The sequence below is a fragment of the Mytilus trossulus genome, chromosome 12 (assembly GCF_036588685.1).
Source record: "Mytilus trossulus isolate FHL-02 chromosome 12, PNRI_Mtr1.1.1.hap1, whole genome shotgun sequence".
Lineage (NCBI taxonomy): Eukaryota > Metazoa > Mollusca > Bivalvia > Mytilida > Mytilidae > Mytilus > Mytilus trossulus.
The window spans coordinates 47,359,128-47,381,717 of NC_086384.1; the positions used below are offsets into that span (position 1 = coordinate 47,359,128).

Here is a 22,590-nt window from a genome sequence, read left to right on the forward strand (position 1 = left end):
TGACCATAGTTCATAGCTTCAGCTACTTCTACAACTGGAATTTGCTTGGGGATACTTTCTAATTTCTTCTTATATATTTGTATACATGCAAAAGAGCTGTAGTTTGAACTGAATGCTAAAAACATTTTTTCGTAGAAAATGTTAAAAATCAATAAATATTCAGATAATGATAAAATAACAGTATTATTGACTTTTTTTAAATACAGGGTACCAGAGAGAGTTAGCTTTCAGGAAACAAGATGGTTCTTTTTCTGTTTGGCAACACAGACCTTCAAGTACATGGTAAGAATATTTCATATTACCTGTTAGATTTTCAGATGATCTGACATTTGTGATAACTAGTGGTCAATATATAGGAAAACACAAAATTTTCAAACAGTTATCAGATAATAGACCACTTTTGAGTTCATCCATCACCGGAAAAAACTCGTCAATTATACGCGCCTTTATCACCGTCATTTGTGCGTTTAGGGGCGTCGTCACTTCCTTCCAATGTTGAGCGAGTGGTTGGAAAACTATAATTCTATATTGTACGAATTATTCGGCAAATTGAATTCTCAAAATTGACAATCAACACTGCTGTCATTAGGGAATTGTCAGTAAGTACCTACAGAGCAACCATTATTTCTAGTTTATCCTGCACAAAGACGATCACTAAGATGCTTGCTGAACGTAAATAGTGCAGGGATACAGGCGAGCCCCTCTATTTGGTAAATGACGTCATAAAGGCGTGCATAATTGAAGAGTTTTTGCCGGTGACGGATGAACTCGAAAGTGGTCTATTGCGTAGCCATACTTTGTCCAGCAAATCATAAGAACACTTCTATCCTGGTGTGTTGTCAACATTGGTGTTGCTGTCTTGGGGAGCTACCATTTGATTTTTATGGGGGGGCTAGGATGAAAAATTTTGTCCTGCATTTTTTTTTAGCTGTAATCTCTGTCCTGCCTTTTTATTTTTCACTCTATCCGGTCCTGTTTTTTTTTTTTTTAGTTTATCCTGACTTTTTTTACATAAATTGTCATCCTGACTTTTTTTTTGCAAGTGTCTCATCCTGCCTTGTTTTTCTAACTCAAAACTCCTGTCCTGCCTATTTTTTTTAAATTTCATCCTAGCCCCCCCCATAAAAATCAAATGGTAGCTCCCTTATGCTGAGTTCACAAGTAATTTGAACTTGATTGGCATTAACTAATTCGAATTTGATTCACATTAACTAATTTGCATTCAAAACGATTTATGTCTTAACGTCAATTCTAATTTGAATTACAATGCGCATCAAATTTGCTTTCTGTCCAAACGACATTAACTTTTAATTCCTATTCACAAAAGGGTATTTTTAATGCAAATTAGATAATTCGAATTAGCAAATTTGAATTGAATAAGAAGAATTCGATTTGCATTTGATTCGAATTCAATTTGAATTAAATGTCTGTGTAAACGAGGCATAGATTATACATTATCAGTTTTCCTTAGAAAATGGAAGGACGAAAACCATCCAAACTTATACAGGAAGTTGTGTGCATACCTATGTTATTATGATCTATTTGATTTTTAGAGCTTTCCTATATAAAAATAGACTGAGCAATTGATGTTTATATTATAGATTGTTTATCTCCTACTGCTTGAAAAAAAAAAACTTGACAGAATTCAACCAAACTTTCACATATTCTTCTACATAAAATTGAAAAACCCCTTTAAATAAACAAATTTTGATCAGAGTTATATTTGGGGTTTCTAATTAGGTAAAATGTAAATTTCTGCTTTATATATAAATTAGGATGCAACAATCATCATATTGTTTTTATTTTGCAGGTTAACAGCATTTGTCATAAAAGTGTTTTGCCAAGCTAAAACCTACATTGATATAGACCAGAATATTATCTGTACTGGGATGCAATGGCTCTTTACAAAACAAAACGCAAATGGATCATTCAGCGAAACATCTCCGGTCTATCACAAAGAAATTATGGTATGTTGTTCTTTGAAAATGATATGCAAATGTTTTCTTAACTGGAATTTTGCAATGTTATTTTTTTTGTGACGAGATTGGTGTTATTTTATTAAAAACTTGCATTTCACTATTGGTAGAATTATGAGTATGCTGCATTGAAATCAAGATAATGAAACTGGCATTAATGTGCAGAGTGTCCAACAATTGGCCTTTTCAGAATCTAAAGGATTGTGGGTAATCTCATTGTTCGTACATCAAAATGAAAATAACTTTGCATCATTGGTTTAATTTTGATTGTTTAGCAGGTTTTTAACCAATCGCAGTGTTTTTGTGTCAATTTTGAAAATATTACCCAGAATGCATTAGATTCTGAAACGACAAATTGTATTAAATTATGCAAGTAACTCTTTTGGAATTAACAGTATTTCCTATATAAACCAAGGTTTCCAAAAACTAATTTGTAAATATTTCAGATGACTAGAAACTTGTTATGTATGCTTAGTTGGACAGGTCTTTTATTTGTTATGAAAATATCTGTATAAAATATATTATTAACATTATCTCCATTACATGAATTTTAATATGACATTGTTGAACACCTTTTGAATGATTACTTTTACAACTAGAATCAAATAAAAAATTGTGTAGGGGAGGTTATTGTTTCAATATATTTAAGGTGGTACCAAGAGCCATGACCAAAATTAATTTGGCTTGTTTAATTGTAATAACATTTTGACCAAATATTAACCTTGACCCTTTGAAAAAAATGTTAAGACAATGTAAAACAATTCAAACAAGAAACACTAATTTTGATCATTGAGAAACTCAATATTGCCTTAACAATAGAACTTGAATCCAACATTCAGTTGTCTTACAAAGTTATCTCCCTGTAGTATAATGTACCACCTTACCTATAGAACTTGATTCAAACATTCAGCTGTTTTACAGAGTTATCTACCTGTATTATGTCGACCACCTTAACAACATGTAACTACACTAGGGTATAGGAACATGGTCACTGAAAATGGGGTGTCGGTGTGGCTGTGAGAGGTGAATCAATACTACCCATGGAAATTGGGACTAATTGAATGCCACACACATCAGATTTATTAAAGTATACATTAAACAACATTTTGTTTGAAAAATTGGTAACAGTTTGATATTTGACCTTTTATTTATATTTTCAGGGTGGTATAAATGGAGAGACATCCCTTACAGCTTTTGTATTGATATCTCTGTTGGAATGTGATTGTAGATTACAGGTGAGTCAAAAGGAATGTGTAAAGTAAACTCTTGATCCATACTTGAGGTGAACCACAAATAGTTTAAGATACATTACAAGTTAAGGACAGCTATAAATATGGAATAAAGATAGGCAGATTGGAAATATACCATTTTCATTTATCGATAAAATTACATTTTGAGTATAATATAAGACAACTCTGAAGTTTCTGAATTTCTGACTGTTTGTTTTAGATTTCAACTCTCTCTCTGTTCAGATAATTACGTTTGATAGGTTTCTGAATTTGCAGAGTTTTTGTGAGTGTTTCTTCGATATGTTTAAAAGCCGTGGTTTCTTGAATGAAACTGTTAAATGATCAAGCTTTTATAAGGTATTTTTATTTTCAGATTGTTTTTCTTAATTCATGCCCTGTTTTTTTTTCAGGGAACCAGTGATAACATCAGAAAAGCTGTAGATTTTCTAGAAAACCAAATTTTAAGTACCAACCACCCATATTCTTTGTCTATAGCAGCATATGCTTTAGCTTTAGCTAATAGTAACAGGAGGCACAGGATAAATACAAAGCTACAGAGATATTCCAAATTTGTAAATTTTCCTGGAGAGACAAACAAAGGTATATAAACTTAAGGTGGTACCAAACACCTGGACTTATTTTAATTTGGCTCGTTTATTTTTGATAAAATTTTGACGAAATATTTACTTTGACACTTTGAAAGGAATAGGGGCAATAAGGCCCTTATTTGTCCCTAAAATTACTGCAAATTTAAAAGTTATCACACATAATCTTTAATTACTTAAAACTTGACTACAGTATTAGGTACAAAGAAAAACAAAACAAATTTGACATCAAGAACAAGTTACCATGGCAACAAATCATGACCTAATTTGCATATTTTGTTAAATTTCGTGATTTTCCTTGTTTTGTCATCAAATTTTAAGTATATGTCAGATTGAAAAATTGCACACCCAAGAAACAACTTTATATTTGGTGAGATTATGCCAATAGTTAAAATAAAGCTTCTGTTAAATTATTTTGTTCTTTCTCGGCTGCGCAGGAATGTTTCCACAACGGAAATAAAGACAGAAAACTGCATAAATTTTGTATTTTTCATCGTTTTTGTGAAAACAGTACATATCATGAAGTAATTGTGACGTCATCAGATAAAAACCTTTATGTTTTTCATTTACATTTCTTGACCCTATGCATTTCTGAACATTATGTGCCAATTTGAAATGGTTATCAAACATTTTATTTTCTTTGGCTAAAACTAGGCCTTAATGCCCCTACTCCCTTTGTTTTAAAAACTTAGAACCACACACATTATCAGAAAGATTTGATAGGATATAGCAGTTTGACAAACACTTATTTTGATCATTGAGAAGCAATAGAACATGATTAAAATGTTCAGCTGGTATTTACAGAGTTATCTCCCTGTAGTATTATGTACCACCTAAATAATATGATCTTGATAACAGTTTTGTTAAGAGAACTTCTAGTGCCGACATTATACGAAATGTAATTTGTTTTTGGTCCTTTGAACAGCATTGCAAGAAGTCCACTATCTATTAGAACTACTGATGCCTGTAAAAAAGAATCTATTTCTTAAAAAAACAACTTCTGATTGATGATTTTTTAACTTTATAAGTCTGTTAATTCCTAATTATTTGTGGGATAGCAATTTCCAAATTTTCATGGGTTTGGGTAAAACCACTTTCTGATTGAAATTATACATGTTATACTTTAAAATATTTATTCCTCGCTTTAAAATATTTTTTATAGGTTACAGATATTGGCCAATAGAATTTCATGATCATCGTAACCAGACGGATATTCCTTATTGGTATAGAAAGAACCCCTCAGCAGTATCCATAGAAACAACAGCATATGCTCTGCTCGCTCAGCTGGAACTAGATAATATTACATACAGCCATAACATTGTTGAATGGTTGGTTGAACAACAGCAAGCTTCTGGAGCTTTTGTATCAACACAGGTTTGTTAGAAATGATGCCATTTTACTTTTAAATTTAAGTATGGACAGGAATGAAAATAAATTCATGACAATTATTTGAATAGAGATTATCTTCCCTCTTTTCAGTTGAATTTTCTTTACTATTTTTATATTACCCTTGTACGTCCAAAAATTGGTTTCCATTTTTTGAATTTAGTTTACCTCAATGTATGTTATGAAACTTAGACTCAATACTTATATATTACCGCAAACACACACATCAAGTTTGTAGTTTGGTGTGTCACTTATACTGTTTTTAAGTTACAAATCGTCTGTTGTACACAATGCAAAAATGCATTTAAATCCAATTGCTAAAAAAAAATTGATGCAACTGAAAATAAAATAATGGATAAGGTTAATTTTTTGTCCTTTAAGTAAACATAATTCTTCAACTAATTACACAATTACAAAATAAAACAACGTATTGTTCTGAAAGTTTCAAAGATTCTTCATTATAAAATACCATATCTTATTTACAGGACACTATAGTAGGACTACAGGCCCTGTCCATGTATAATGTTAGAACATATGCAGAAGATGTGAACATGAGGTGTACTATTACTTCAGGACATAATAGTACATTTAGGGAACACCTCAATTTACAGGAACGTGAATCTATGGTTGAGAAATCTGTTCATGATGTAAGTATATAGTTGCAGCAAAGGAACACTGCAATTATTCATAATAAGGAAAACACCATTTAGGGAACACTTTAATTAAAAGGAACATAAATCTATGGTTTAAAAATCAGTGCATGATGTAAAGTATACAGTAATCACAATAATCACACAATTTAGGGAACACCTCCATTAACTAAAATGGTTTGTAAACTTAAGCAGTATGCATGATGAAATTACACAGTCACATGGAACTCAATATTTTTGGAACACCTCCATTGAAAGGAAACATAAATATATGCAGTGGATAAGAAATCTTTGCATGAAGTAGATATAAAGTCACAACAAGGAACAAACCATTTTGTGTTTATAATAATTTTATAGTAGTTTAAACATATTTTATTGTTCAAAAATGACAAATGGATTACATTTTATAGTAGGGTATTACCAAGTTCTAATATTTAAGATGAGCTATGAAAATTCAAAGCTGCAATGATACTGTGGTTACATATATATAATGTGGAAAACATGTATTATAATATTTACTTGGATTGATGAAAATCTTTAATATCCTGGTTTACCTCTCGCCATGAAATCTACAAAATTGGTATTCCATGTCATGAATACTAATGAATGCACAGTTTTGATATTAACTAGTTTAAATACTCATACCTTTATTCTTCATCCTAATATAGATCCCTGCCACTGGAAAGTTACATGTGACAACACAAGGAAGAGGCGTGGCTCGTATGGAGGTAGAATTTCGTTATAATGTCAACGACACCGAGAGAACTGGGTGTAAATTTGACATCAATATAGAAATAGATGATATTGATGTAGATATACTACAGGAAAAACAATCACAGAGGTAGGTTTAAAGGAGTAAGTTCAGTAAGGGCCATATTTAGCCCCCATTATAAAATTGAATGGTACAAGATAAAATATGTTTTAAGTTGTCTAAAACAAATGTGAGAAGGTAAAATAGAACTATTCATGTCAAAGTTTTATTCTAAAGGGTTGATTTCTACATCCAAAATAGATAAAAAATAAGAGATTTTGACAAAATTGTCCAGATTTCAACCAAATTTTGGACCAGGAAACATAGAGCGCAGACGTCCACAAACTAAAAATTCAGGTTAAACATGCAAAATGTCATTAAAAACATTGTGTTTAAAGATCTTTTTTGTCGGCGTATGAGCTCAATGTTTCCTGTACAATAATCAATGCTAAGGAGTAGGTCCGTTAAGGGCCGATTATGGCCTCAATTTTTCAAGTTCATCTGCTGAAAGATTTTAGACACATTTGAAACAGTTAAGTGTCCATTTCAGTTCATTTATTTAGTTTAAGTGAAAATGTTTAACTGATTTAGCCATTAAAAACGCTCTGAATCAAGCTTAAATATGAAAAATCTATTGAATATGCCAAAAAGTGTCACTTTTCAGATGGTTTTTGTCAAAAATGAAAGTGGATGCATCCGTGTTCATCCCAACCTTTATATATGTTATGTATTATCATCAAATACAACTTGCATTTCAATATTAAGAATGAACACAAATTAGGCTACTTTCATTTAAGATGGAAACCTTCAATTTAACTAAAATGCTAAAATTCTGAAGATTTCAGTAATTTAGCATGAGTTAATGATGCTAGTACCAGATATATGTGCATCGTATTGTCAAAAACAGCCCAAATTATGCAGCAGAAAAATTCTATTTTCAAATAAATAACTTACAATTTACATTTTAACAATTTTGTAAATCTGCTATATTTTGGGGCCAAAAGGGGTCTTACCAAATTTTATTGAAAAAAAATAAGTACTGTTTGTGATGACATCAGTTTAGCTATGATCCATTGTGATATTGGTGAATAAATCATAAGTTGAAGTTTAAGGTACAAAAGAGGGTCATTTTAGGACCTTATCGAACCTACTCCTTTGTCATTTGAATTGAGAAAGGAAATGGGGAATGTGTCAAAGAGGCAACAACCTGACTAAAGAGCAAACTAGCATCCAAAGGCCACTAATGGGTCTTCAACACAGGTGGGCTTCATCTGGCCCCTAAACAAAACTGTGCACTAGTTCATTGAAAATGGACATCAGATTAGATTTAAAAACAAATAAATGTCAATGAAGTATAATTTAATAAACATACCAGACTAACCAAGACCAGAGGCTTCTGACTTGGGACAGTGCAAAAATGGGGCGGGGTTAAATTTGTTTTGTGAGATTAGCATATAAAGGTAAAGAAAGGGAGATATCATAAAGTAAAAAAACATACTTACATGCAAATTTCCATTAACCAGTATATGATATTTACCCTTAAGAAAACAATTTTGTTTGAATTCAGCTGTGAATAAAACAATAAAACCTGTCATGAAAGCAAAACTCTTTGGCATTTTAGATTTTTTTAATATTAAACAGGGGTATTTATAGATTGAATTACCCAAATATATTCTTTGTATATCTAACCTACTGTGGATTTATTTATTTTCATTTGTGTTAATTTTCCCAGATGCAGATTGAGGAAAACTTGCATTTTTGTGGATATTTGATTTCATGGTTTTGCTAATCTCTGAAGGTGTAACACCACTAATTCAGGCCCGGCCAGAAAGCACATACCAGAAAGTAGTACATATTTAACACAAAATAGTTCCTACGCATGAGTGTAACTTTCAAAATATGTAGAATATTTAGGTATTTTTGGTATCAAATGAAAGCTGAAGGACTGGTGATCATTGTAGAACACTTTTGGACTTTTAGTTTTGAATATTAAAAAAACTGCACCAAATTTTAAAAAGAGGGTACATTTTGTCTGTTTGTCAGATCTAAAGTACCTGTTTTGGTACATCTGAAGTTCTGGGAACCAGTTCTTTCTTATATGCCATGCAAGGTATGTTGATTTTTTCAGTACAAGACACCATAAAGTGTTGCTTTGAAATGCAATGATTGCCACTTTATTTGAACTTAAAATAAAAGAGGTGTGCCTGCTTGAAACAGAGGAATTTAACATAGAAAGCAATGGGACCATGAATTAGTGGTGTACTTCCTATTACAGAGAATCACCAGAAATCCAATTTTTAGAAGTTGTACCTATTCCAATGAAAATAAGTCAAATATGATGTTAGTAATCATGTTTAATCATCTTTTTTTGGTCAACCAACCTGCTTATGGGAAATTTAAGCTCTTAAATTGGCATAGTCAAATATGTTAGCCTTTTATGGTCATACAACATGCATGCAGTGAGGACTTGACTCCAAGTTCTTATTTTTGCATTTTTTCTGATGGAAATCCATAAAACATGTATTTTATGACTTGTATATGGAACAGAATAGCTCTTGGTCAAAATAATTTTCTGATTTTTCAAGATTTTTTGTTTTTCTTATGGTAGCCTTTTACAATCTAGGCAAATGGTATATACTCATATAAGAATTCTAAAATCTCACTGTGCATGCAATTTTGAACCAGTTTAGTAAGTTATCTAGCTGAGGGATATATAAATTGCTCTTATTAATCTATGTTTTACCACAGAATTTATGGTTCATACAAAAAAAGCTTTTTTTGAATTTCAAGAAAAAAGGGGGGATAATTTCTCATTTATGTCTTAAGTTTGGAGTAATATATTTTTATTCAATGAAGATTCTCTGATAAAATTATGACTATTAGTAAGTGAATAGCTTTCCTTATAGAAATTAATAAATAAAACAATGATATTGAGAATAAAAAAAATATATTGGCCACTGGTAATATACATATGCAGTTTTCTTTGAATAACCCATATGTTACTACCAGTCCAATTTGAGCTTTGAAGTAATAACATAGTCTTTGGAGTAAAGCTTTATATGTTTTTTATTGCTTGAAATAGATCATAGAATGAAAAAAAGTAATGCTCAAGTCAATATAGCAAGTTTGGTTCTGTTATAGGTGTAACACCACTAATTCAGGCCCGGCCAGAAAGCACATACCAGAAAGTAGTACATATTTAACACAAAATAGTTCCTACGCATGAGTGTAACTTTCAAAATATGTAGAATATTTAGGTATTTTTGGTATCAAATGAAAGCTGAAGGACTGGTGATCATTGTAGAACACTTTTGGACTTTTAGTTTTGAATATTAAAAAAACTGCACCAAATTTTAAAAAGAGGGTACATTTTGTCTGTTTGTCAGATCTAAAGTACCTGTTTTGGTACATCTGAAGTTCTGGGAACCAGTTCTTTCTTATATGCCATGCAAGGTATGTTGATTTTTTCAGTACAAGACACCATAAAGTGTTGCTTTGAAATGCAATGATTGCCACTTTATTTGAACTTAAAATAAAAGAGGTGTGCCTGCTTGAAACAGAGGAATTTAACATAGAAAGCAATGGGACCATGAATTAGTGGTGTACTTCCTGAATACTAAGCCTTTAAAAACTTTGTAATTGATTGAAAATCTGAATTTGTTTTTCAACTGTGCACACAAAACCAACGAAAGTTGGTATCTAACGAATAATTATGAATCCACAGTAATGCAAAAGTTTAGTGTAGTCAGGTTTCTGGTAAATGTTGGCTTTCTATAGGTTTCAGGCATGGATTCAGAAGGGGCACACACAGAACTCTCCATTAGATAAAAAAAACAATGTACTAGTAATACAGCTAAATTTACAGCCTATTTTGTCTGAAAATATTGTCTTCCGATTCTTAATTCTAAAGAGTTTCATTACAGAGACCAACAATGTGATGTCTGTGGTAAATGTGAGGACATTATTGATTATGATGTGGTCCTAGACAGATACAATGTCCCAGATCCTGACCCCAGAATAGGTTTCTCTAACCAGAATGTCAATCCACCTCCAGATCGTGTACAAGGGCCACGTCCACCCTCAGGTCCTAGTGGACCAGATTTATTAAACGTTGATTTGTCAGGTGAAGTGGATATTGAAACATCAAGAGGGAGAAGTGGCAGAGGGCGAAGTGGCCGAGGGCAGAGTGGCAGACGTAGAATAAATGGTAGGAGGAGCAACAGGAGAAGAACAGGCAGGTCTGCCCGTCGCCGTGGTGCCAGTAGGCAACAGAAGTGTATGGAAATTTGTGTTTCGTAAGTACATGTATCATTTTAACGTAGAATTATGATAAAGGTACATGTAAATTAAATCTTTTTACAGACAAAATTGAGAATAGAAATGGGGAATGTGTTAAAGAGACAACTTCCCAACCAAAGAGCATTAAACATCCCAAGGCAACAAATGGGTCTTCAATACAGCAATAAAATCCTGCAACTGGAGTGGTGTACTAGTTCAGTGATATTGTTCATTGTAAAGCAGACTTTTGAAAATATAAATAAATTTGAATTTTAATAAAAATTGCAATGTTCACTCATCTTGGAAATGTACTAGTGGTGAGCAGGCATGGTGTTCTATATATAAATATATATTCTTGTTTGTTTTGTATACTTATAATGGATATATTATTTTAGGTACATGGGGAATGAGATTTTAGACATGCCAGTGATAGATGTTGGATTACCGACAGGATATGTTGTTGAAGAAGAGGACTTGAAAAAGGTATATCTTTTATTTATTTACTTACTGTAAACCATTTTTTTTCCTGAGATTTTTATTTTTCTGACTTTAGTGAATATGAAAAACATGGATTTTTCTATAATTATTTATTTAACTACATCAAGTAAATTTGAGAATCATGAAATATAATCTCTGTGAAAATTGCTGGACAGGGCTAATTGTGAAATAAAGTATCATTGATAATAAGCTGATTTACAGTATATTTTTATTTTTATTGAGAGGTTTATTATGAACAACTTTTGCGAGCAGAATAATAATGCAAATATAAGTAGTGGCAAAAAAGCAAAAATTCATCTTCAATTAAAAGAGTACATCTTGAAATTAGAAAATTGCCAAAACAAATTGCCCGCCATTTAGATTGGCCTAAATGGGAATCATATTTTTAAAAATATTGTCACAATTTTTGAATTACAAAAAATATCCTTCAATTTTCTAAGATATAAATATAAACATTTGTCTGGTTAATTTCAATGTGTCAGCATCAAAACAAAAAATATTTGTGCATGTCTATTTCATGATATTGTCAGAACATTAACTAACCTTTCTTTGGGGTGTCCAAGTAAGCACAGAACCATTAATTATTTTTTTTACTCAAGATAATCAAATTATCAAAAATACAGTCCTAGATTATCAAAAAAAAACAAATAATCATGATTTTTTTGTACTGGTCATCAAATAATCATTATTATAATAATAACAGCCAAGTAATCCTACAAAGAAAGTCCCATGATGATGATCATTTACTTTTCTTTTTACAGGTTACAGAAGAAGATTTCATTGACAGTTTTGATGTATCTAAGAGAGCTATAACATTTTACTTACAAAAGGTTGGAAATTTGGATTATTTTATGACATTTAAACTGTCTTTCTTAGATTTGGAATAAGTACAGTTTCAGGCCGCCCGTTTCAGGCTACATCTGCATATAGTATTGATTTGATTGCCTCTGCAACAAAAAAGGAAGCGGTAATTTTGTCTGCTAAATAGATACCTTGTTTGACCACTTTATTTACATGGTATCAGAATATGAAAGATACGTTTAAACCTGTCAATTTGAATTATAAAAGGATTCACAAAAAATACCAAACTCCAAGTTAAATTTAAAAAGTAGGATGTCCATAAAACCTTTAAAAAAAAATCAAATGTTAGACTATATCAACCAATGAAAGGTATGTTAAGGTGGTACCAAACACCTTGACTAAAATTAATTTGACTTGTTTAATTTTCATAAAATTTTGACACAATATTAATTTTTACCCTTTGTCAAAAATTTGAAGAGAAACAAAATGAACCACACGCTTCATTGGAAAATTAATTGGATATATAGCAGTTTGACAAACATTTATTTTGATCATTGATAAGCTTGATATTTCCTAAGCAATAGAATGTGATTAAAATGTTCAGCTGATTTTTACAGAGTTATCTCCCTGTAGTGTTATGTACCACCTTAAAAAAAACTGTCATATTCCTCACCTGGAACAGCAGATGAACATGGGGGAAACTTCAGTTAGATAAGCCTTATGACATTGAAAAAAGTTTAGAGGTCATGATCAGCTTATGGTCTTCAACAATTTTAAAACAAATGTCTATACAAATATATAATGACAACCTCTTAATGGCTCTGAGAGTTTATAAACATGAGTGAAAACAATAAAAACTGTTTAAGATCTGCAATTTTATACTTGCCTGAAAATAAATTTCCTCATTTATTGTTCATTTCTTTGCAATAGATACCACAGGAAGAAATTTGTTTCAAGTTAAGGATGATAATGGATTTTGAGGTAGAAAATCTTCAGTCAGCAAAAGTGGAAGTTTATGACTATTCAAAGAAAGGTAAATCATTCATAAAAATGATTGACATATTCAGTTACAAAACTCAACTACTGTAGAAACATTATCTTTCTTGGGGTTAAAATTTCGGGGTTTTGTCTATAAGGTTGTTTCAGATGGGAATTTAATTTCGTGGTTTCCAGCAAATGGAAGTGATATTATATGTAGGTTAAATTTTCAAGGGTTTTTAATTTCGTGGATATATTTCTACAACGAAATAAACGAAATTACATCCTCCACAAAAAATTCTGCTTTTGCAGTATATTATTGTAAAAGCTGAACTTTCTATTGGTATTTTTTTTAAATTAGTTAATTTTGGTAAATTACAATTTCCACAAAATTAAAACTGTATAGCTCTTTTACAATACACCTTATCCCCATTTGTCTGCCATTACTTGACATTACAAAGGTTCAGTAATTTTTTTTACATCATATTAGAAAATGTCTGACGTGACAAAGGAAAAGTGATTCTTGTAGGACATCGATAGTTCAATAGGCACAAATTCTCTTAGAAAGTGTTGCAATTATTTAAGGAATGCTGTAATATTTTTTCTGTCTATGAAGAAATAACATAAAAAATTTGTTGCACACTGAATAAAGCGCGTAGATGGGTTTTTAAACAGTGTGCACCACATTTTTTATGTTATTTCGAATAAACAGAACAAATATCACATCATTTCTTATAATTTAGTTCTAAATTTCATTTTAAACTGTAGAAAACCATGAAAAAATGATGATGACGTCATGGTCACATGACTAAATTATGTTCATGGGCTAATAACAAAATAATGTTAGCCAATCAGAAGACGTGTTACATCCAAATTAAATGATAAGATCTATTGGAACCATCATTCAATCAATTTTGTAGACTCCCTCATGTTGATGTTTTGATAAAATATTAAAAAACAAAGTTATGAATATAAGGATAACTTAAATTAGATAAAAGTATTAGACTGTTAAACAGACAATGCCAACCACTAACTAACCAACTAGATATTCAGTAAAGTGATTTGAAAGCAAACACAAATAATTTGATATTTGTCCTTGATTAAGATTTTTTTTTATTGTATTTAGCCTTATTTAACCAAACAATATATACATTGTTACAATTTTTGTTTTTCGTAATTTCATTTTCTCAAAACGGTAAAACTTAGATTCTAAAATAAATGTCACATACAGTTTCTCATGATATTTTCTGTCAATATAATGGTATTAGACCTTTGGTTTTCCCGTTTGAATAGTTTTACACTAGTAATTTTGGGGCCCTTTATAGCTTGTTGTTCAGTGTGAGCCAAGGCTCCTTGTTGAAGGCCGTACATTGACCTAAAATGATTTACTTTTTTAAAATTGTTATTTGGACAGAGAGTTGTCTAATTGGCACTCACACCACATGTTCCTATATCTATAGATAATACATGTACTATTATGGTATCAAAATATTTTGAAGCAAAATTTGTTTTCAGATGAGAGATGTGTGAAGTTTTACAGTCTGCAGTATGAAGTGGCAGAATTAGATGTTTTCTGTAGTAAAGAGAATTGTCATTGTGTTGAAGGTAAATTATAGTGGTATAGAATTTAAAGTTAGTTTTGTTAGTAAAACCTAACATACCTAATATTAACTGGGTAGAATATACCAAATATTAGCTGGGTAGAATATACCAAATATTAGCTGGGTAGAATATACCAAATATTAGCTGGGTAGAATTTAAAAAGTTCCAGAATAAGTATTTGAAAATAAACAAAATCAGAATATTGATAAAGGGATTACATGTACATATGCTAAACTTAAGGTTTGAATTGGAAAGCATGATGTATTTTCTTATTACTTGAAAAATACCACAATTTAAATTGTGCCTTCTGTGTGCATTATTTGATAGGGCAACTCATCTTTTGTTATATTTATTGGATTTACAAGTTCAACTTAGTGTGCCAAGGTCACATGGACCTTATTTGTTAAATGATGAAAAAAAAATGAAAATGTTCTCTCTTCAGGCAGTACTGATTTGATTTTTTTGTGCTTAGCACGATTAAGGACCCCTTTAAGGCTATTTCTTGGAAGCTAGTTTGTATTGGGGGAGAAATTCTGGGGAAAACCATGACTTTCGGAAAAAAACCCGCACGAGCTGGGTTAAATTGGAACTTACAACCTGAGTGTTGACTGGCTAGTGATTACAGTAGTAACTACTAAGACCACTCAGCCACTGAGGCCCCTCATGTAGTAATGACAATCATTGATAACAGTTTTGATATAAATATAAAATTCTTGCATAACAGGTGAAATATACATCTGATATACACATTTTGTGTTATAGGCGAATGTGCAGAAATTTGGGACAACAAACTGAAAGGTTCATTGATTGACGCAGCAGCAGTGTATGACATGACTTGTCATGGATATGATTATGGTAAGTTAAAGGTTAAAGGTCAATATGGTACGTTAAAGGTTAAAGTTCAATGCTGCAGCAGTGTATGACATGACATGTCATGGATATGATTATGGTAAGTTAAAGGTTAAAGGTCAATATGGTACGTTTAAGGTTAAAGTTCAATGCTGCAGCAGTGTATGACATGACATGTCATGGATATGATTATGGTAAGTTAAAGGTTAAAGTTCAATGCTGCAGCAGTGTATGACATGACATGTCATGGATATGATTATGGTAAGTTAAAGGTTAAAGGTCAATGCAGCAGCAGTGTATGACATGACATGTCACAGATATGATTATGGTAAGTTAAAGGTTAAAGGTCAATGCAGCAGCAGTGTATGACAAGACATGTCATGGATATGATTATGGTAAGTTAAAGGTTAAAGGTCAATGCAGCAGCAGTGTATGACATGACATGTCATGGATATGATTATGGTAAGTTAAAGGTTAAAGGTCAATGCAGCAGCAGTGTATGACATGACATGTCACGGATATGATTATGGTAAGTTAAAGGTTAAAGGTCAATGCAGCAGCAGTGTATGACATGACATGTCATGGATATGATTATGGTAAGTTAAAGGTTAAAGGTCAATGCAGCAGCAGTGTATGACATGACATGTCACGGATATGATTATGGTAAGTTAAAGGTTAAAGGTCAATGCAGCAGCAGTGTATGACATGACATGTCACGGATATGATTATGGTAAGTTAAAGGTTAAAGATCAATGCAGCAGCAGTGTATGACATGACATGTCATGGATATGATTATGGTAAGTTAAAGGTTAAAGGTCAATGTAGCAGCAGTGTATGACATGACATGTCATGGATATGATTATGGTAAGTTAAAGGTTAAAGGTCAATGCAGCAGCAGTGTATGACATGACATGACATGTCATGGATATGATTATGGTATGTTGGATAATGTTAATGATTAATAATATAAAACCTTCAGAATGGAAGAAAATAAATTTAAGATGTGCACCTCATTTTGTGTACACATTTTTAGAAATTATTTGCACACTTTCCAGAGAGGCGAAAGATACTTAGGGGACATGGTTTTAAGAAGTTGAAACTTAGAAAAGAGAGGCTGAAGATACCAAAATGACATTCAAACTCATTAGTCAAAATTAAAATGACGACACCTTGGCAAATAAAGAAAAAGACCAACATACAAAAAACAGTACACAAAACACAACATAGAAAACTAAAGTATGAACAACGCCAACCCCATCAAAAACTAGGGGTGATCTCAGGTTATTCCTTATGGTTTAAACTTTGCACATACTAGTATTGCATTCTGACTATTTGTATCTTTAACTAATTTTATACATACTGAATTTATAATTACAGTGTTAAGGATAAAAGTTAGTGGAGCAAGAATAGCCGGGAATCATATTGTCATTTCAACTGTTATTCAATCAGTCATAAATACAAGTAAGTTGAAGTACTTATATTCCTTTTAAATTGAACTTCTTTTGTGGTCTTTTTAAAAGTGTGCTCGTTTTGGTTTCAGGTCATGTGTTGGATCTTCTGGACAGGTCAATCTAAATGCTTTCATTTATTTTTAACATGTTATTTTACAGAATATGCATTTAACAGTTGCTTCTTGAAATTAAACATCCACCTATTCATATGTCCTGTATTAAAAATCTATTTATCCTTTTCTATATTAATTTAAAAGTATATATTTTACTATTCTAAATTTTACTGTAATAATTCAAAATTCATTAAAGACTTGTCAAATCTGTGATGTAGCTTGATTAATATTTAGTCCAATAATCTTTAAACTTTACACTTAATACAATGAATTAATTGAACTGAACAAAAATGATAGTTAACCAAAGGTTGTATAGGCAGACTTCACTTTATCTATCACTGATGAATTCACAGTATTGTTAAGCTGAAATCCATTTTCAGGTAAATATTAAAAACGATTGTTGTTAAAACTGTAAACAGTAAAAAAACTTATAGGTGGATCCAGGGGGGGCCCTGGGGGGCCCGGGCCCCCCCTTTTGTGGGAAAATTTGGTTGATTATATAGGGAATCATTGAAGCATGACTGGAGCGGGCCCCCTCTTAGGTCAGTCAGAGGGCCCCCCTTAGGAAAAGTTCTGGATCCGCCACTGAAACTCTTACATTTTGATAAACTGTTGCTATATGTAGTTCTAGGTAGAACAGATTAAGGTCATCGTAATTTAGTCTCAAATTACAAAATTACAATAATATATGCAAGCAATAATTTCTGAATTTAATTAAAATTCGTACTTCTTATTTATAACCTTTTACATTAATTATATAGTTCCCGACCGATCAGATTTAACAGTAGACAGTGAGGTAGACTTCTGGATAAACCTAAGATGTACTATAGAGCTATTAGAAAGTGGACACTACTACATCATATATGGTAATGGTGGCTATCACTATATTGAGGAATCAGGAACAGAAAGGTAAGAAATAAACTCATCATATATGGTAATGGTGGCTATCACTATATTGAGGAATCAGGAACAGAAAGGTAAGAAATATCTCATCATATATGGTAATGGTGGCTATCACTATATTGAAGAATCAGGAACAGAAAGGTAAGAAATAAACTCATCATATATGGTAATGGTGGCTATCACTATATTGAGGAATCAGGAACAGAAAGGTAAGAAATAAACTCATCATATATGGTAATGGTGGCTATCACTATATTGAGGAATCAGGAACAGAAAGGTAAGAAATATCTCATCATATATGGAAATGGTGGATATCACTATATTGAGGAATCAGGAACAGAAAGGTAAGAAATATCTCATCATATATGGTAATGGTGGCTATCACTATATTGAGGAATCAGGAACAGAAAGGTAAGAAATAAACTCATCATATATGGTAATGGTGGCTATCACTATATTGAGGAATCAGGAACAGAAAGGTAAGAAATAAACTCATCATATATGGTAATGGTGGCTATCACTATATTGAAGAATCAGGAACAGAAAGGTAAGAAATAAACTCATCATATATGGTAATGGTGGCTATCACTATATTGAGGAATCAGGAACAGAGAGGTAAGAAATAAACTCATCATATATGGTAATGGTGGCTATCACTATATTGAAGAATCAGGAACAGAAAGGTAAGAAATAAACTCATCATATATGGTAATGGTGGCTATCACTATATTGAGGAATCAGGAACAGAAAGGTAAGAAATAAACTCATCATATATGGTAATGGTGGCTATCACTATATTGAGGAATCAGGAACAGAAAGGTAAGAAATAAACTCATCATATATGGTAATGGTGGCTATCACTATATTGAGGAATCAGGAACAGAAAGGTAAGAAATAAACTCATCATATATGGTAATGGTGGCTATCACTATATTGAGGAATCAGGAACAGAAAGGTAAGAAATAAACTCATCATATATGGTAATGGTGGCTATCACTATATTGAGGAATCAGGAACAGAAAGGTAAGAAATATCTCATCATATATGGAAATGGTGGATATCACTATATTGAGGAATCAGGAACAGAAAGGTAAGAAATAAACTCATCATATATGGTAATGGTGGCTATCACTATATTGAAGAATCAGGAACAGAAAGGTAAGAAATATCTCATCATATATGGTAATGGTGGCTATCACTATATTGAAGAATCAGGAACAGAAAGGTAAGAAATAAACTCATCATATATGGTAATGGTGGCTATCACTATATTGAGGAATCAGGAACAGAGAGGTAAGATATAAACTCAACATATATGGTAATGGTGGATATCACTATATTGAGGAATCAGGAACAGAAAGGTAAGAAATAAACTCATCATATATGGTAATGGTGGCTATCACTATATTGAGGAATCAGGAACAGAAAGGTAAGAAATATCTCATCATATATGGTAATGGTGGCTATCACTATATTGAAGAATCAGGAACAGAAAGGTAAGAAATAAACTCATCATATATGGTAATGGTGGCTATCACTATATTGAGGAATCAGGAACAGAAAGGTAAGAAATAAACTCATCATATATGGTAATGGTGGCTATCACTATATTGAGGAATCAGGAACAGAAAGGTAAGAAATAAACTCATCATATATGGTAATGGTGGCTATCACTATATTGAGGAATCAGGAACAGAAAGGTAAGAAATATCTCATCATATATGGTAATGGTGGCTATCACTATATTGAGGAATCAGGAACAGAAAGGTAAGAAATAAACTCATCATATATGGTAATGGTGGCTATCACTATATTGAAGAATCAGGAACAGAAAGGTAAGAAATAAACTCATCATATATGGTAATGGTGGCTATCACTATATTGAAGAATCAGGAACAGAAAGGTAAGAAATAAACTCATCATATATGGTAATGGTAGCTATCACTATATTGAAGAATCAGGAACAGAAAGGTAAGAAATAAACTCATCATATATGGTAATGGTGGCTATCACTATATTGAGGAATCAGGAACAGAAAGGTAAGAAATAAACTCATCATATATGGTAATGGTGGCTATCACTATATTGAGGAATCAGGAACAGAGAGGTAAGATATAAACTCATCATATATGGTAATGGTGGCTATCACTATATTGAGGAATCAGGAACAGAAAGGTAAGAAATAAACTCATCATATATGGTAATGGTGGCTATCACTATATTGAGGAATCAGGAACAGAAAGGTAGGAAATAAACTCATCATATATGGTAATGGTGGCTATCACTATATTGAGGAATCAGGAACAGAAAGGTAAGAAATAAACTCATCATATATGGTAATGGTGGCTATCACTATATTGAAGAATCAGGAACAGAAAGGTAAGAAATAAACTCATCATATATGGTAATGGTGGCTATCACTATATTGAAGAATCAGGAACAGAAAGGTAAGAAATAAACTCATCATATATGGTAATGGTGGCTATCACTATATTGAAGAATCAGGAACAGAAAGGTAAGAAATAAACTCATCATATATGGTAATGGTGAATATCACTATATTGAGGAATCAGGAACAGAAAGGTAAGAAATAAACTCATCATATATGGTAATGGTGGATATCACTATATTGAGGAATCAGGAACAGAAAGGTAAGAAATAAACTCATCATATATGGTAATGGTGGATATCACTATATTGAGGAATCAGGAACAGAAAGGTAAGAAATAAACTCATCATATATGGTAATGGTGGATATCACTATATTGAGGAATCAGGAACAGAAAGGTAAGAAATAAACTCATCATATATGGTAATGGTGGATATCACTATATTGAGGAATCAGGAACAGAGAGGTAAGAAATAAACTCATCATATATGGTAATGGTGGCTATCACTATATTGAAGAATCAGGAACAGAAAGGTAAGAAATAAACTCATCATATATGGTAATGGTGGCTATCACTATATTGAGGAATCAGGAACAGAAAGGTAAGAAATAAACTCATCATATATGGTAATGGTGGCTATCACTATATTGAAGAATCAGGAACAGAAAGGTAAGAAATAAACTCATCATATATGGTAATGGTGGCTATCACTATATTGAGGAATCAGGAACAGAAAGGTAAGAAATAAACTCATCATATATGGTAATGGTGGCTATCACTATATTGAGGAATCAGGAACAGAAAGGTAAGAAATAAACTCATCATATATGGTAATGGTGGCTATCACTATATTGAGGAATCAGGAACAGAGAGGTAAGAAATAAACTCATCATATATGGTAATGGTGGCTATCACTATATTGAGGAATCAGGAACAGAGAGGTAAGAAATAAACTCATCATATATGGTAATGGTGGCTATCACTATATTGAGGAATCAGGAACAGAGAGGTAAGAAATAAACTCATCATATATGGTAATGGTGGCTATCACTATATTGAAGAATCCGGAACAGGAAGGTAAGAAATAAACTCATCATATATGGTAATGGTGGCTATCACTATATTGAGGAATCAGGAACAGAAAGGTAGAAATAAACTCATCATATATGGTAATGGTGGCTATCACTATATTGAGGAATCAGGAACAGAAAGGTAAGAAATAAACTCATCATATATGGTAATGGTGGCTATCACTATATTGAGGAATCAGGAACAGAAAGGTAAGAAATAAACTCATCATATATGGTAATGGTGGCTATCACTATATTGAGGAATCAGGAACAGAAAGGTAAGAAATAAACTCATCATATATGGTAATGGTGGATATCACTATATTGAGGAATCAGGAACAGAGAGGTAAGATATAAACTCATCATATATGGTAATGGTGGCTATCACTATATTGAGGAATCAGGAACAGAGAGGTAAGATATAAACTCATCATATATGGTAATGGTGGCTATCACTATATTGAGGAATCAGGAACAGAAAGGTAAGAAATAAACTCATCATATATGGTAATGGTGGCTATCACTATATTGAGGAATCAGGAACAGAAAGGTAAGAAATAAACTCATCATATATGGTAATGGTGGCTATCACTATATTGAGGAATCAGGAACAGAAAGGTAAGAAATAAACTCATCATATATGGTAATGGTGGCTATCACTATATTGAGGAATCAGGAACAGAAAGGTAAGAAATAACTCATCATATATGGTAATGGTGGATATCACTATATTGAGGAATCAGGAACAGAAAGGTAAGAAATAAACTCATCATATATGGTAATGGTGGCTATCACTATATTGAGGAATCAGGAACAGAAAGGTAAGAAATAAACTCATCATATATGGTAATGGTGGATATCACTATATTGAGGAATCAGGAACAGAAAGGTAAGAAATAAACTCATCATATATGGTAATGGTGGATATCACTATATTGAGGAATCAGGAACAGAAAGGTAAGAAATAAACTCATCATATATGGTAATGGTGGCTATCACTATATTGAGGAATCAGGAACAGAAAGGTAAGAAATATCTCATCATATATGGTAATGGTGGA

General features: G+C 32.0%; 1 protein-coding gene across 1 annotated transcript in view; it reads left to right on the forward strand.

Annotated features, from left to right (window-relative positions):
• Positions 1–21,609, forward strand: part of LOC134692513 (complement C3-like) — an 85,260-nt gene extending 63,651 nt beyond the window's left edge. The window contains exons 24-44 of the mRNA XM_063552970.1: positions 207–282; positions 1,811–1,967; positions 3,137–3,211; positions 3,616–3,805; positions 4,973–5,184; positions 5,682–5,843; positions 6,515–6,687; positions 10,521–10,892; positions 11,271–11,358; positions 12,135–12,203; positions 13,105–13,207; positions 14,668–14,757; positions 15,517–15,609; positions 16,981–17,064; positions 17,929–18,076; positions 18,738–18,821; positions 19,280–19,363; positions 19,890–19,973; positions 20,434–20,517; positions 20,978–21,061; positions 21,522–21,609. Coding sequence (XP_063409040.1) covers positions 207–282; positions 1,811–1,967; positions 3,137–3,211; positions 3,616–3,805; positions 4,973–5,184; positions 5,682–5,843; positions 6,515–6,687; positions 10,521–10,892; positions 11,271–11,358; positions 12,135–12,203; positions 13,105–13,207; positions 14,668–14,757; positions 15,517–15,609; positions 16,981–17,064; positions 17,929–18,076; positions 18,738–18,821; positions 19,280–19,363; positions 19,890–19,973; positions 20,434–20,517; positions 20,978–21,061; positions 21,522–21,609 — 2,600 coding nt within the window. The remainder of the gene's footprint in view (positions 1–206; positions 283–1,810; positions 1,968–3,136; positions 3,212–3,615; positions 3,806–4,972; positions 5,185–5,681; positions 5,844–6,514; positions 6,688–10,520; positions 10,893–11,270; positions 11,359–12,134; positions 12,204–13,104; positions 13,208–14,667; positions 14,758–15,516; positions 15,610–16,980; positions 17,065–17,928; positions 18,077–18,737; positions 18,822–19,279; positions 19,364–19,889; positions 19,974–20,433; positions 20,518–20,977; positions 21,062–21,521) is intronic.
• Positions 21,610–22,590: the final 981 nt, after the last annotated feature.